This window comes from Fukomys damarensis, unplaced genomic scaffold (genome assembly GCF_012274545.1).
Source record: "Fukomys damarensis isolate Sample0158 unplaced genomic scaffold, DMR_v1.0_HiC HiC_scaffold_31, whole genome shotgun sequence".
Taxonomy (NCBI): Eukaryota; Metazoa; Chordata; class Mammalia; order Rodentia; family Bathyergidae; genus Fukomys; species Fukomys damarensis.
The window spans coordinates 3,273,946-3,287,762 of record NW_022900943.1 but is presented as its reverse complement, the minus strand read 5'-3'; the positions used below and the strand labels follow the sequence as shown (position 1 = coordinate 3,287,762).

Genomic DNA, 13,817 nt, shown 5'->3' with positions numbered 1-13,817 from the left:
ATTATTATAATTATATTATTTCATGTTGTAGTTTAAATTCCTTTTTAATTTGTTTCCATAGTCTTGAAAAAAGTCAAATTTTCTATACGTGGGTTTCTAGGAATAACTCAGCTTTTTGATGTTATTTTCCTTTAATATTACATTTCATTTGATGTTTACTAACTCTTATAATGTATATTGTACTTGAATTTGAAAATTCAAAAATTCCAAATTGACATTATATTTACCAGTGATAATACTTCTCTTTTTTCAGTTCTTTTTATTTTTCAAATTGCTTTTTTTTTAAATTTGCTTTTACTATTTAAAAAAAATTTTTTTTTTATTATTATCAGGGATCCAACTCAGGATCCTGCGCTTGTGAAGGTAGGTGGTGGAACCACTGAGCTAAATCCCTGGCTCTTTTTATTTCTAAATACTGGGTCTTTTTATAAATCTCAAAGAGATAATTTCTTTTTTTCTTTTCTTTTTTTTTGGTACCAGGGATCAAACTCAGGTCCTTCCACTGAGCTAAATCCCTGGCCCTTTCTTTTTAATATTATTTACTATTCTGTAGGCTTCTGAATACATTTTCCTTATAGTCACTCTCCTATTTTTAATCTCTTCTCTCCTTTCTACTTTTTCAGCCTGTAAATGAAAATTTAGTTTAATGGGAATTATAAAAAGAATTAATAGGCAAGATGATTTTTGGTTTTTATTGATATGTTTATTTTCATTTTGCAGTAAATATCTTTAAATTACTTGTATTGGAAAATTGAACCTCACAGAATTTAAGCAATTATTTTATATTTATTTTTGGAGCTAAAAGTTCAGACGCTTGATAAGCAGACTGTTGCTATAAGGTTATATACTATATATTCTCATCACTGGGAAAACCTTTCTCCTGTTTCAGTTTGCTTCTAAACGAATGGGCTGCTAAACACAGCTGCTGTATGGTTCTACACTGTCCTTTGTGTATTGAGCCAACATAGTCTGCAAAGGGGTTGCATTTCAGAGCATGGTACTGGCATATCTGGTAGGAGACCTCAGAAGTGGAGATGCCAGAATTCTGCCATCTGGCACCAGTGCTGCTAGACTGCTCCACATAGGGCGTAAATATATTTTTGCTAAGCTCTTTTCCTGTTGCCATAGCTATGCATTCCTCAGTAAAAGATATGGATAGATGGTCATGGAAACTAACAGAAAGATGCTCTTTTGGAATGATTCTAATATTTCTTGTGAGAAACATACAGTAAAATGTGAAGAAACATTCTTGAACTTTTACAGTAGTCACAAGAAGCTTGAAAAATAGTCTTTTAGGGCTGGGGATTTAGCTCAATGGTTCCGCCGCCTGCCTTGCAAGAGCAAGGACCCAAGTTTGATCCCTGGTACCCCAAAAATAGAAAAAATCTTTAACTTTTATGAAGCCCTTTAAAGAACTGTGAGACTATAATGAAGCACATTTACTTTAAAATTTTATCATTTTTACATGGCAAAAGATAATACAGACACCTGACTTGTTTTTAAGATAAAATAATCAAGACTGCCTTCATTTAATGAAAGTTTATTCTGCTTTCATTTAAAATTCCCAAAACATTGAACATAAGTCAACATTCCATGGAGAAGGAAGTATTATGCAGCTTGTGTGCATATCTGCATATCAGAGCACAAAATATTGACATGATAATTGCAGTCAAGCCTGAGTGAACAGTGGCCTGTGGGAATTCAGCTGGTGTTGTACCAACTGGATGGCTGCTCAGGACACAGTATGAAATGCAAGGTGCAAGTTAGCACTTTATTCAGCACAGGCAGGCATCATTTAAAAATCCTTGGGGGCAACCCTGGTGATGTGCAGATGTTAAAACAGTCTGTTCTGAAGTGCTGATATTTTTGAACACTGTAAGAGATTTCTCAAATTCTACATGAAACATATTTGCACAATTGTAGAGGCATATAATGTGTCATCTTTTCCAACTCTTTTATGAATATTCTTTATAATATCTGCAGAAAAATTGGATATTCAGTTCGAAGAACAAAAACGTAGAAGAGTACAGGAATAGTCATTTAATTTTTTAATATGAAACGAAATGTTGTGTTTTGAGCTTCAACTTTACATATTTAAAAATGAGCTGATTAAATATCTGTAATGATATTATTTACTAACGTACTAGGTCTATACAGTTCCATTCTATTATATTATTACTTTGTTTAAAGCATGTATCAGTATGCTATAATTTACTGGTTTAGATTCAGATGTTATAGTCTAATTTAATTCTTCTGTCTTCTATTCTGGACTTACCTGATGAACAAGATTAAAAAAGAAGTTATTTTTTTTAAATGTGTGAAGCTGATTTCTCTAGCACACAGTTTTGGCTTTCACATACAGGTTTTTTTTTTTGTTCTGGGGATTGAACTCAGGACCATGTACTTGCGAGGTAGGCAGCAGACACTGAGCTAAATCCCAGACCCTCACATATGGTTTTAATTATGTATTTTATATTAAATAGAAAACATAATAGTTCTCATTTTTAATTATAATAAATACTGAGTTCTGTATAAAGGTAAAATAAATATATTAAGTATATGTGTACCCTTAAAATATTTTATATGAAAGTTTTTTTAATGTATTAGGATCCATTACCAGAATATTAGTATTTTTTATAAGTCTTTTTACTGTGGAGTAAAATATGCTTTTAGTGTGGAGTAATGTGTTTGTATAACATCTTTTTCAATTTTTATTATTTATAGATACCATAATAGTAATTTATTATGCATATTCAAAATCGAGTAGTTCTAAAATACTTCATGAATAAAAGAAAAAAGAATTTTATTCTCATTTCCCTAAACTTCCATTTTTTGAGTCTTAATGATTTAGAATCTAGATGTTTACTAGAAAGTAGCAATGTTTAATAAAGTGAAAGTCAATAAATATGTAAAATCTACTTTTTAATAGATATTGCAATCAAACAGTTCAAGTAGCTTTAGTTTGTGCATTATTATCTGTAAATTAAGAATAATCAACTGCAGTAAGTTTGCTTTTTTATTTTCTTTGTGTCTAATTCATACTAATATCACTATCTCAATTATAGTTAAATGTTTCTTTTAGACTGTAATATTTCATTTTGACATCTCATTAAAAATGGGCTCAAACCCAGAAAATATGATCCTGTCATATTGTATAATATATGGCATGGTCTGTAACACAATAAAATTTTGTTTCTTAATGATAATAATTTCTGTTATTTGGAGTTTAGAAAAATGGTAAAAAGTTAGCGTGTTAATTCATGTGGCTAAGTACAACAGTGCTAAATGTTTAAATGGGTAGTACTCTAGGGAAAAGTGAGTGGAGCATTAAACTTGTACACATTTGACAACCTTTCTTCACTTCATTTTTCATCCTAAAGAAGTCTGCAAATATTCTTAGCTTACATCATTATTGCACATCAGTGGTTCTAATTAGCTAAACAGGAGTTTGTCTCAGTCATTGATCATCATCAACTTCCTGACAGTGCCTTTTTTTTCTAGGAACCTTTTTAAATGTCTCATAAATACAGAGAGTAAGTACTAATTGAATTATCCAGATAGGTTGGTGATATTTCAAACTTGAAATCACCTTTATTCATCTTATTTTTCTAAATAAAAAATAAGTATATTCATGCAATATTCCGTTGGGAGCATTTGCTTGTTATGAGAAAATCCCGTACCACTAGGAGGAGTTACTAGACAAATTTTTGTCGAGTTTGAGTTATAGTTTTTTCAGTTTCAAAATTATAAAGTAGGTAGTTTTAGAAGTTTTTGGTTATAAAACATTGCTGATAAATTTTTAAGTTTATATTTTATATTGTTTATATTTGATCTATGACATTTATTGACAGGTGTGTCATTTCAGTGACTCTGACTTTAGTATGCATCAGAATCTCTAAAGAATGTTGTCTACCCATTGCTTCTATAACAAAATACTGCAGATAGTTTGCTGAAGTGGTAGTTATTTCTCACTTCTGGAAGTTGGGGTGCCTAAAATTGAGTTGCCAGCTGTTTCGGCTTCTAGTGAGAGCTTTCTTGCCTTTTTTGCTGTATCCTCATGTGGTAGAGAGAGAGATCATCTCTCTTATAATGGTGCTAAAATCATGTGGGCCCTGCCTCATGACTTAATTATATCCCAAAGGCCCAGCCTCCGAATACCATCATTGGGGGTTAAGGCTTCATATGAGTTTTGGGAAACACAGGCATTCACTTGTAGCAATTTGTTAAACATAGGTTGCTGGGCCCCTACCCTCAGAGTTTGAGATTTGTTGTATCTGGGGTAGGCTGGTGAACTTGCATTTATCATTTAGATGATCCTATTTCTAACTGATCTTCATACTGTTACTCTGTCAACCTAAACTTGAGAACTAGTAGTTAAGACTGTGAGTATGACTATGTATGTACTTGTATCATAGAGAAAACATCTTTTTTTTTTCAGCTTTAATTTAGTTTATTGGTACAATTTTGGGATACAGTACAGTTACATTCATTGTTGGGTTCTTGTACCTCTACATGACAAGTCTTGGTTCTCATTTTTTCCCCTTGTCCCCTGCTCTCCCTTCACCCCCTCCTCCCCTTCCCCTCTACAAACACTTTATTTCCATCTTTTCATTATCTCACATTTTTTTCTTTTCTCTTATTACCCTTCCCCTTCCCATCCCACCTTCCCTACACCTTTAGCTCTTTTCTTCCCATTTCTCAATGTCAGTAATCTTATTAGGATCTTCTGTATTATTGCAGATTATTCACACCAGAGAAACTATTTGGTATTTACACATGTATGCCTTATTTATTTCAATTAGGAGTATATCTTCAATATGTATCCATTTTCCTGTGAATGAATCTATTTTCCCATTCTTTATGGCTGAGTAATATTCTATTTTATAGAAAAACTACAACTTGTTTATCCAGTTTCCAACTGATGGGCAAATAGGCTGTTTCCAAGTTTTAGCTGTTACAAACTGTGCCGCTATAAACATGGGTGCACATACTTCTCTGTGATATGGTTCTTTTAGTTCTTTTGGAAAGATACCCAGCAGAGGGATGGTGGGTCAAATGGAACCTCCAGTCCAAGCTCTTTGAGGTATCTCCATATTGATTTCCATAGTGGTTGCACCAGTCTGCACTCCCACCAACAATGGAGAAGGGTTCCTTTCTCCCCACAACTGTGCCAACATTTGTTATTGTGTGATTTCTTGATAGCAGCCATTCTTTGTGGGGTGAGGTGGAATCTCAGTGTTGTTTTCATCTGCATCTCTCGAATGACCAGTGATGTGGAGCATTTTTTCATATATTTACTTGCTGCTTTTACTTCGTCTGAGAAATGTCTGTTCATTTCAGATGCCCATTTTTGAATCAGGTCTTCATATTTGGGGGTCTGATTGTTTTAAGTTCTTTATATATTCTTGATAATAGTCCTTTATCTGAGGAACAGCTGGTAAAAATTTTTTCCCACATTGTGGACTGTCTCTTAGTTCTGCTGATGGTTTCTTCTGCAGTACAGAAGCTTTTTAATAAGATGAGATCCCAGTTGTTGATTCTATCTGCTAGTTCCCGTGCTACTGAGGATTTCTTCATAAAGTCTTTTCCTATGCCAATGTCTTCTAGAGTTCTGCCTAACTTACCTTCCAGCAAGTTTAATGTTTCTGTTTTAATATTTAGATCTTTAATCCACTTGGATTTTAATTTAGTGCATGGTGAAAGATAAGGGTCTAGTTTTAATGTGTGGCAGGTTGAAATCCAGTTTTTCCAACACCATTTATTAAAGAGGCTATCTTTCCTCCACTGAGGATGGTCAGCTCCTTTGTCAAAGAGAGAAAACATCTTAAAGTCAAACTCATTTGCAAGTAAAAATAATGCTTTTGCTTAGGTTTTGTGGGAGATAGTCTTATTTTATCCTAATCTCATTTAAAAGGACTACCAGAATGTATTTCAGTGCTTGAGGGGTTCATAGACTTATTTGAGAAGAGAGAGAGAAATAGAAAGACTGCAACTTAGTTGAGTGCGGGGTACACACCAGTAGTCACAGCTTCTGGAGGAGGTGAGGCAGAACAAGCACAAGATGGAGGCCAGTCTGGGCAATTTAGTGAGACCCTGTCTCAAAAAAAAAGCCCTAGGAATTTATAGCCCAGAAAATTAAACTACAGATAATTCCTAAAAGTTAATTATAGATTCCTACTGTATCCAGAAAGGAACTTACAAAACGAATTTCTAGGTGAAATTAATCTATGGCTTTATCAATCTGAGCATTTGTCTCTAGATAGATCTTATCATACTGTGCCCTTTTGACTTTGGTTACTTTCCTCCTGATGTATATGCTTTAAGTAGATTGAGAACTCCCGTGTAATACCAATGATTTGTGAATGGTAAGGTAAAAATTCAAGTGAGAATTTGAGGATATTAGTGACAAATGATATGTTTATAAAAATTAATAAAAACACTAAAATGTAAATGGCAGCTACATTGACAGGCAGTGACTGCTGTAAAAGGGAGCATTAATTTTCTGAGATTATGTTAAATTTCACTGTTTAGAAGAGAAACATTAACTGAAGGTAGTTGACAGTGGATTACGGTTATGCATGAAATGTGTTATTAATATATGCTACATAGGAAACAAGAAAATAATAAAGTGGAATAAAGTAGAAAAATTAAAAATAAGTAATAATACATGTGTTTGCACAATTTCCAACATTGTTTTTGCCAAGTCCTCTTACTATGTATCTATGATATATCCAGAGAGCTGAATGTGGCTAGAGAAAAACCCAAAATCATCATGATGCTAGTCTTTTGTAAGTTTATGACTACTAACTTGCATTGGTGCCTAGTACTGCTTACTAGGCCTTCCTGTTTTTTTCCTGGCCCACTTATTATCCCATTACCCTAGAATATTTTCATCTTCAGCTTCCAAATCTTCTTTTTCTAGTCTCACTTTCATAATATTGTAGACAGCTATGTTAATTACATATCTTGTATTTAGATAGGGCCAGCCCTGAGTCAATACAAAAGACAGTTGAGACACATTCACTAAAGGTCAGCATTATAAAAAAGGAAAAAGTACTACGTTTACATCCTTTCTCTAGAGATGAATAACAGCGATTGATATTCTAAGTAGGCATCAGTCATCTTAAGTGGGGACTAAAATCTCCCTAACCCATTCCTTCTAGGGAAATCTTTGTTCCTTCCACCTATGACTCCCTTTCCCATTTGATCCCCCTGTAATTAATATTACCTAAGTGATTATACTTGTTTTAATCTTATTGGCTGATCACAGTTTTGTCCCACCTCATGATTTTCCGTTGGATTAGTATCATTACCTAAGCAACAATTCTTGTAATCTTTTTAGTTGACTATAATAGTTTTGTCCCACCTTGAACCTGCCTCACCTCCTGGCTTTGCTCAATAAAACACCTTTGAAAAGTGTGGTGAGTGGGCAACCCACTTTCCATTCCCTCTTCAGTCTCTCAGACTGAAGCTATTGTTCTCTCAATAAATTCTTCCTACTCTTAACCTCTGTTGTTTCTAGAACTCATTCTCGATTTCAAAGAATACAAACTCAGAGTTTTAGATACCCAGCAGGTTGAGAGTTATAGTAATTCCCTTATTTGGATTACTTGGTGTGCTATATCAATACAGTGGATACCCTTGCTTACTATACCTTTGAGAAAAAGAAGCTCTTAGAGTAGAACTTTTATTCCTTTCCATAACCACATATACCCACATATGTGAATCTACTCATGTTTTCTCTTTTTATTTCTTTTGAAAAATTGTTTATACTCCCATCTAAGTCTAAACAAAGAGCATGCATAAGCTCAGGAGTTACAGGATGCTGCTCTGCAGTTCTCCCTTCTCCCTCATCCCCTTATCTTTCACTGTCCTGGGTTATCCCATTCAGCACACACATGTGTTTACCTCCCATCTTAAAAAAAAAACACAGCAACTTCTCTGGAGCTCATTTTCCCTTGGACAGCTGTTCTACTTTGCTTCTTTTTTGAATAGTAAAATTCCTCTTCAGAGGAGTTTTTACTATTTCTTTTTTTTTTATCACAAACTCACTCCAATTAACCTATCATACCCACCATACTCCTAAAACAGCTGTTGTCAAGATAATTAGTGACTAATATTGCTAGATCTAACCATCAGTTTTCAGTCTTTATTGTCTATAATGTGTTTGCCACGTATTACATAGTTGGTAGTTCATTTCTTCTAGAAAGACCTCACTTTTACCCCTTGATTCTCCTTTTATCCTAAAGACTTGTCTTCTTAATAGCATCTTCTGCTTTTCCCTCTTCCACCTGTAATGGCTAGATTGCTCTGAGACTCAATCCTCAGATTTAATTTATTCAGTATTACTCCTTAGGTGATCTCATCCATTCTCCTGGTCTACACTCCTAACATCATGTCTATAGTGTCCACTTCTTTAGTGACTTCAGACTTGTTTTTTGCCCATCTGTTGACTTCTCTTGGATCTCAGTGTGTCTAAATTCAAAATTGTAATGCTTGCTTTTCGCCCTCTGAGTATTTCAGATATTATCTACTCCATATTTCCATTTGTTCAGACAAGGCTTAGAGACAGTTTTCACATTACTTGTTTTTCTACATCTCATACTAATATATCAAGAAATCCTGTTAAGTCTACTTAAAAAATATCCAGGATATGATCACATTTCAACATTATTATACCTGCTTATCTTGTCCTTTCCACTTGTACTTTTTGTCTGAAGTATGTACTTGCTTGGTAACTGGTCTTTTGTTTTTACTTTCAATACTTAATGTCTGTCTTTAATCCGTCAGCCAGTGTGATACTTTAAAATATTAATTGGTAATGCATTATTTCGTGGCTTAAAACTATCCTTTACTTTCTCATTTCACTGAGAGTCAGCTCTGAATTTTAAGGGTCTAAAAGGATAAATATTATTTTATCCCCAATGACCTCTTTGTCCTCGTCTACTATTCCCTTGTCTCTCTTACTGTAAACATTCTTATTTTTCTGCTATTCTTTGAATATACCAATTTCAGTAGTTCCTCTGGCCTTACTTGCCTGGTTTTGCTTAACATGGTTTCTTTTACCTGCAGTGAGGTGTGTTCTGGAAATAATTAAATGGAAAATTACAGGATTAAGCTGAGAGACAGCATTTACATAACTTTTATTATGGCATATTGTTATAATTGCTTTATTATTGTCAATCTGTGCCAAATTTGTAAATTGAACTTATGTTAGATATATACATATCCTAACATATATAGGGTTAGGTTCTGTCTGGCTTTAGGAAGCCACAAGGGGTGGCTCTTTGAATATATACCTTGTGGTAAGGGCTGACTACTATATGCTCTTGCCTCAGCATCTTTGTACTTTCTATTATTTTCCTGGTTTGGAAGACTTTCCTGAGGTCTACGTGACTCTAATTTCCTTTCTTTAGCTCTCTGCTCAAATGTTCCCTATCAGCAGAGCCAGTTTTTAACCATCAGGTATAAATGGGAAGTTGGTAGTAAGAGGAAGGTTGTTGCTATCCCTTTCTTAGTTACCCAAATTTATTTTCATTATACTTACAATTGTTTGACATACAGTTATTTGATATACTTACTTATATATCTTTTATTTTCGTATCTCTTTACTAGAATGTCAGTCCCGTTGGCCATTTGTTTATTTGTTCAGTGCCTCATCTCTAGTCCCTAGGGCCATGCTTCCTTAGTAAGGGCTCAGGAACAGTACACATTAAATAAGCCATGGATTAATGTATCAGCTGTGCTTTCCTTTTAATTTTGGCAAGTACTATTTCAAGCTGAGGACTATTTAATACTAAACCTTTCTCAGCAGTTAATCCCCAAATATTGCTTATCCTTCATTTTGTTGTTGTTATTTCTGGAATGTTTAGGGTATCTTGGTATTTCTGAGTGAAACCTACATGTCTACTGTGATGTCATATTTTAAAAATCATTATTTTTCTCTGCAGTGTTCTGTATGAATATTTCATTAGTGTCTTTCATTAATTTCTCTTTGTACCTGAGTGTAGGTTTTTTGCTTCAGTGATTATAAATAAAGTTTAAGACTTAATTTTTTTACATCCATCTGTTCCTGCTTTATTTGTTCTTTTAGTGTTAGTCATTTTTTTTTATTCACTTATTTTAAATGTTTCATTTTCAGTGTGTTCCATTTCTTCCATTTTGTTCTGAGACTTGTAGCCTCTGGTTATTGAGGTCATGTGCTGGTGTGTGTGGGTTCGTGTTTGGATTGTTTTCATTGTGGTCACGTTATGAGGGTAAGAGTACTCTTGTTGCTGTTGTTCTCTTCCTCGTTCCCTATGAATCCTCTCTGTCAGATGTGGGTTTCTTTCCTCTAAATTATGATTGCCACTGGGCTATCAACCTTACCCCATCCTTTTCCCTGAAGTAAATTTTATAGTGGTTACGTGGGGCACTGTGCCACCAGTGACATAGGGGTTTTGCAGTATGTTTAGTGCCTCAGCTATAGGATGTTATAGTCCAGTTTCTGATTAGGGTGCAATATCTATAAACTTTTGCCTTTGCAACAACTTTCTTAGAATCCTTAGGTTCTAGCAAGGGCGGGCAGAGGTTTTTTCTGGTCTCCTTTCATGAGTTAGCCTTACCTTGGTCTTAGTTTCACACAGTGATCTTGGTGTTCTGTGTACCAGCAAGGCACTTTTATTCCCAGGGTCTCTGAAGCCAAGCACCTTTCTACCTTTTCACTTTAACCTATGACTGGACCTAAGAGTAGCAAATAGCATCTTAATTCTTTGTATTTCTGCTTCATTTGTGACTCTCAGAAACAAAGCTATGTTTCTTTTATGTTTTTCTATTAATACTATATATTTAGAGAAGAGAGAAGCTCAAATGTGAACTTATGCTAATATATTAGAATTAGAATTTAAATATTTTTACAAACTATTAAGCCACCTGACCTTATGTCTTTTAACCAGTTGTATGCTTTTATGATTGGTTTTTCTTCTGATATTCCTTTTTTTGTTTTCTAAGATATTTGCTACATTTTTCTTTAAGGGAAGATTCTTTTCTTCCTTATCTACAAATTCTGTGACACATGGCTGATTTAGCTATCCATTCTTATTTCTTTTACCTGTTTTTAAAGTGTTTTACAACTATAAATCTGTTTCTAGTAAATTTCTCCCCGTTTGTGACATAAATTAACCAGTCGTATCATTCTGAAGGTAATCTCTTCAGACCTCTGTTCCTTTCCGTATTTAAAGGTGTATTTGTTTATTTTTAGAAGGTAATCCTTTTTATGTGTTGTGACTTTATATTTACCAGAGACTTGTTTGGCTAGTAGTATTCTCAGGGACTAGAAAAGTGTAGGGAGGTGTAAGAAATCTAAAAATTCTATTCATAGAGTACTGTTTACTAGTATACCTCAGATTCTCTCATTTTTGAAACTGTTACTTTAAAAATGGTAATATATGGTCTCTAATTAATTTTATTTGTAAAGAGTTTATATGAATAAGAATATATTTGTTAATTACGTTAAAAGTGATGCCATTGTAGGACATTACAATCAAGGCTAAGTTATGTTTTATATTTTTTTGCCATATATTGAAATCTGTGTACTAAACTGTTTTGTTAGTATGAGGTTGTCCTGGTTATCATTATAAGTTGCTCTCTGGTTTCTGATTGATTTTGAAAGGGCTGTCAACTCATAATGATTTCATTTTTGTATTTTAAAGTTATATTCATTATTGGGATGTAAACATTCAGAGGATTAGGTAGCAATTATGACTGATGAACTGTGTATATATATATGTGTGTGTGTGTGTATGCTTATTTCTAGAGAAAAACAGAAATCTGAAGCTAAGGATAGAAAAGTTCTGGAAATTTTGCAGGTCAAGGATGCAAATATACAAGAATTGCAACAGGTTGGTGTTATAATAAAGTTTTAAAATAATTTTCACAATACTGTTCTTTAAAAGTATTAGAGTTGTGTTAAAGCATTACTATTTTGAAATCACTAGAGTCCGTCTACTCTTCATTATTATACTTTGCTTACGGTTTATTCTCTGAATTAGTAGGCTTTGATATTTACTCATTAAAATTCTTGAGGTACATGGGCTGGGGATTTAGCTCAGTGGTTTGGTGGCCTGCCTTGCAAGCACAAGGACCTGAGTTCAATCCCTGGTACAAAAAAAAAAAAAAAAAATTCTTGAGGTATAATATTATAGTTTTATAACAATATATTATTCATTGTTTTATTAGCAATTATTTGTTTTTTAAATTTGTAAATTTTTACAAGGCTTCACTTGTAGAAAAGATAAAAAGTAACTGAAATGATTTAATTATATCTTTTTAAAAATTGCATTTTTGAATTATATAATCCTTTTATGTGCAGTCATATAATCATTATTTATTATAGTACCAGTGTATGTGGTCTGTGCTTCCAGGAACCATTTTAAAGATATAAATGTCTTAAAAAATGGTGAAAGAAAGTTTTTTGTGTTTAATGGGAGTAGCTTTTTGGCAGCTGCACTTTCTGACTTTTGTATTTCTTTTATCAATGAAAGGATCATGCACACTTTGATCTAAGGTTTGTTATTACTGTAAAGTTTTATTCAGGACTAAAAGTGGAGGTTAACTTAGATAAGGGTTCAGTTCTACTTCTGTTCCCTATGCCCATAGAAATTCTTTTTAAGGGCCGGGGATTTGGCTCAGTGGTTCCACCACCTGCCTCACAAGCATAAGGGCCCGATTTCAATCCCTGGTACCACACATACACACACAACATGAAAGAAATAAATTCTTTCTAAAATGGAATATAGATTTTAATATGACATCAATTTGGAATTTATACTTCTCAAAAGTTGTTTTCTTATGTAAAATTTATTATTAATTATTGATAGTAATTAATTTCTATGAAAGACTTGTAAAATAAATAAATGAATCTGATTCTGGTAAAAAAAATTTTTAAAAAGGGGATAGAGGGGAAGGGGAAAAAAGAATTGAGATATGTTATATACATGACCAGTTCCTCATAATGTGTATAATCATTATGTACTACAAACATGCACTAGTAACAATTTAAAAAATGATAATATATAACACTTTCTAGCTTTTGGCACTCTAGTATCTGTTGATGTTCAAAATGCTTTAGTTAATATTCAGTTTAACGTAGAAACTATAGCATTCCATTAAAAATAATTGACTTTCATAAATGCAAACATTTTCCCATTTTGTTTGCTAAGAAACACTTAGTTTAAGTCTGGGTCACACAGGTTTGGGTTAGCAAGTTCTGAGTTCTGCAGGGAATGGTACAGTGGAGACCTAGGAAAGAATTGCATCACAAATTGATTTTGCATCACAAATCTTTAAGCATCATGGAGGTAGAATTGCTTCCACTCCCAGAACTACGGTCTTTTTCTTAAGGCCTTCAACTGATTGGGTTACATTAATCCACATTTATTTTGTATTTAAAGGATTTTATTAGCACATATTTTGAAATATTTGCACATGCATATGTAGCATTTTGATCATTTCTATCAATTTCTCCCACTCCCCCCTTCTGTTCTCTAATAGTCTTCCTTCTTTCATGTCATACCTGTCTCTATTTTAACCCTACATTCCTCATATGGGTAGAAAGAAGTGATATTTGACTTTCTGAGTATGTCTTATTTCACTTACTGTGTTGATCTCCAGTTCCACTCATTTCCTGCAAATGACATGAGTTTGTTCTTCTTTTTTTAAAATAAATTTTATTTTACTCCATTCACCCCTCAAGCCTCCTCCCCTCCCTATGTCTTCTTCACGGGCCTATAATTTTGCTATATATATATATGTGTGTGTGTGTGTGTATATATATATAT

General features: G+C 33.5%; 1 protein-coding gene across 1 annotated transcript in view; it reads left to right on the top strand.

Moving 5' to 3' along the window:
* Cntln (centlein) overlaps window positions 1-13,817 on the top strand; it is a 285,607-nt gene that overhangs the window by 45,326 nt on the left and 226,464 nt on the right. The window contains exon 3 of the mRNA XM_033757653.1: window positions 11,795-11,879. Within this exon, the coding sequence (XP_033613544.1) occupies window positions 11,795-11,879 (85 nt within the window). The remainder of the gene's footprint in view (window positions 1-11,794; window positions 11,880-13,817) is intronic.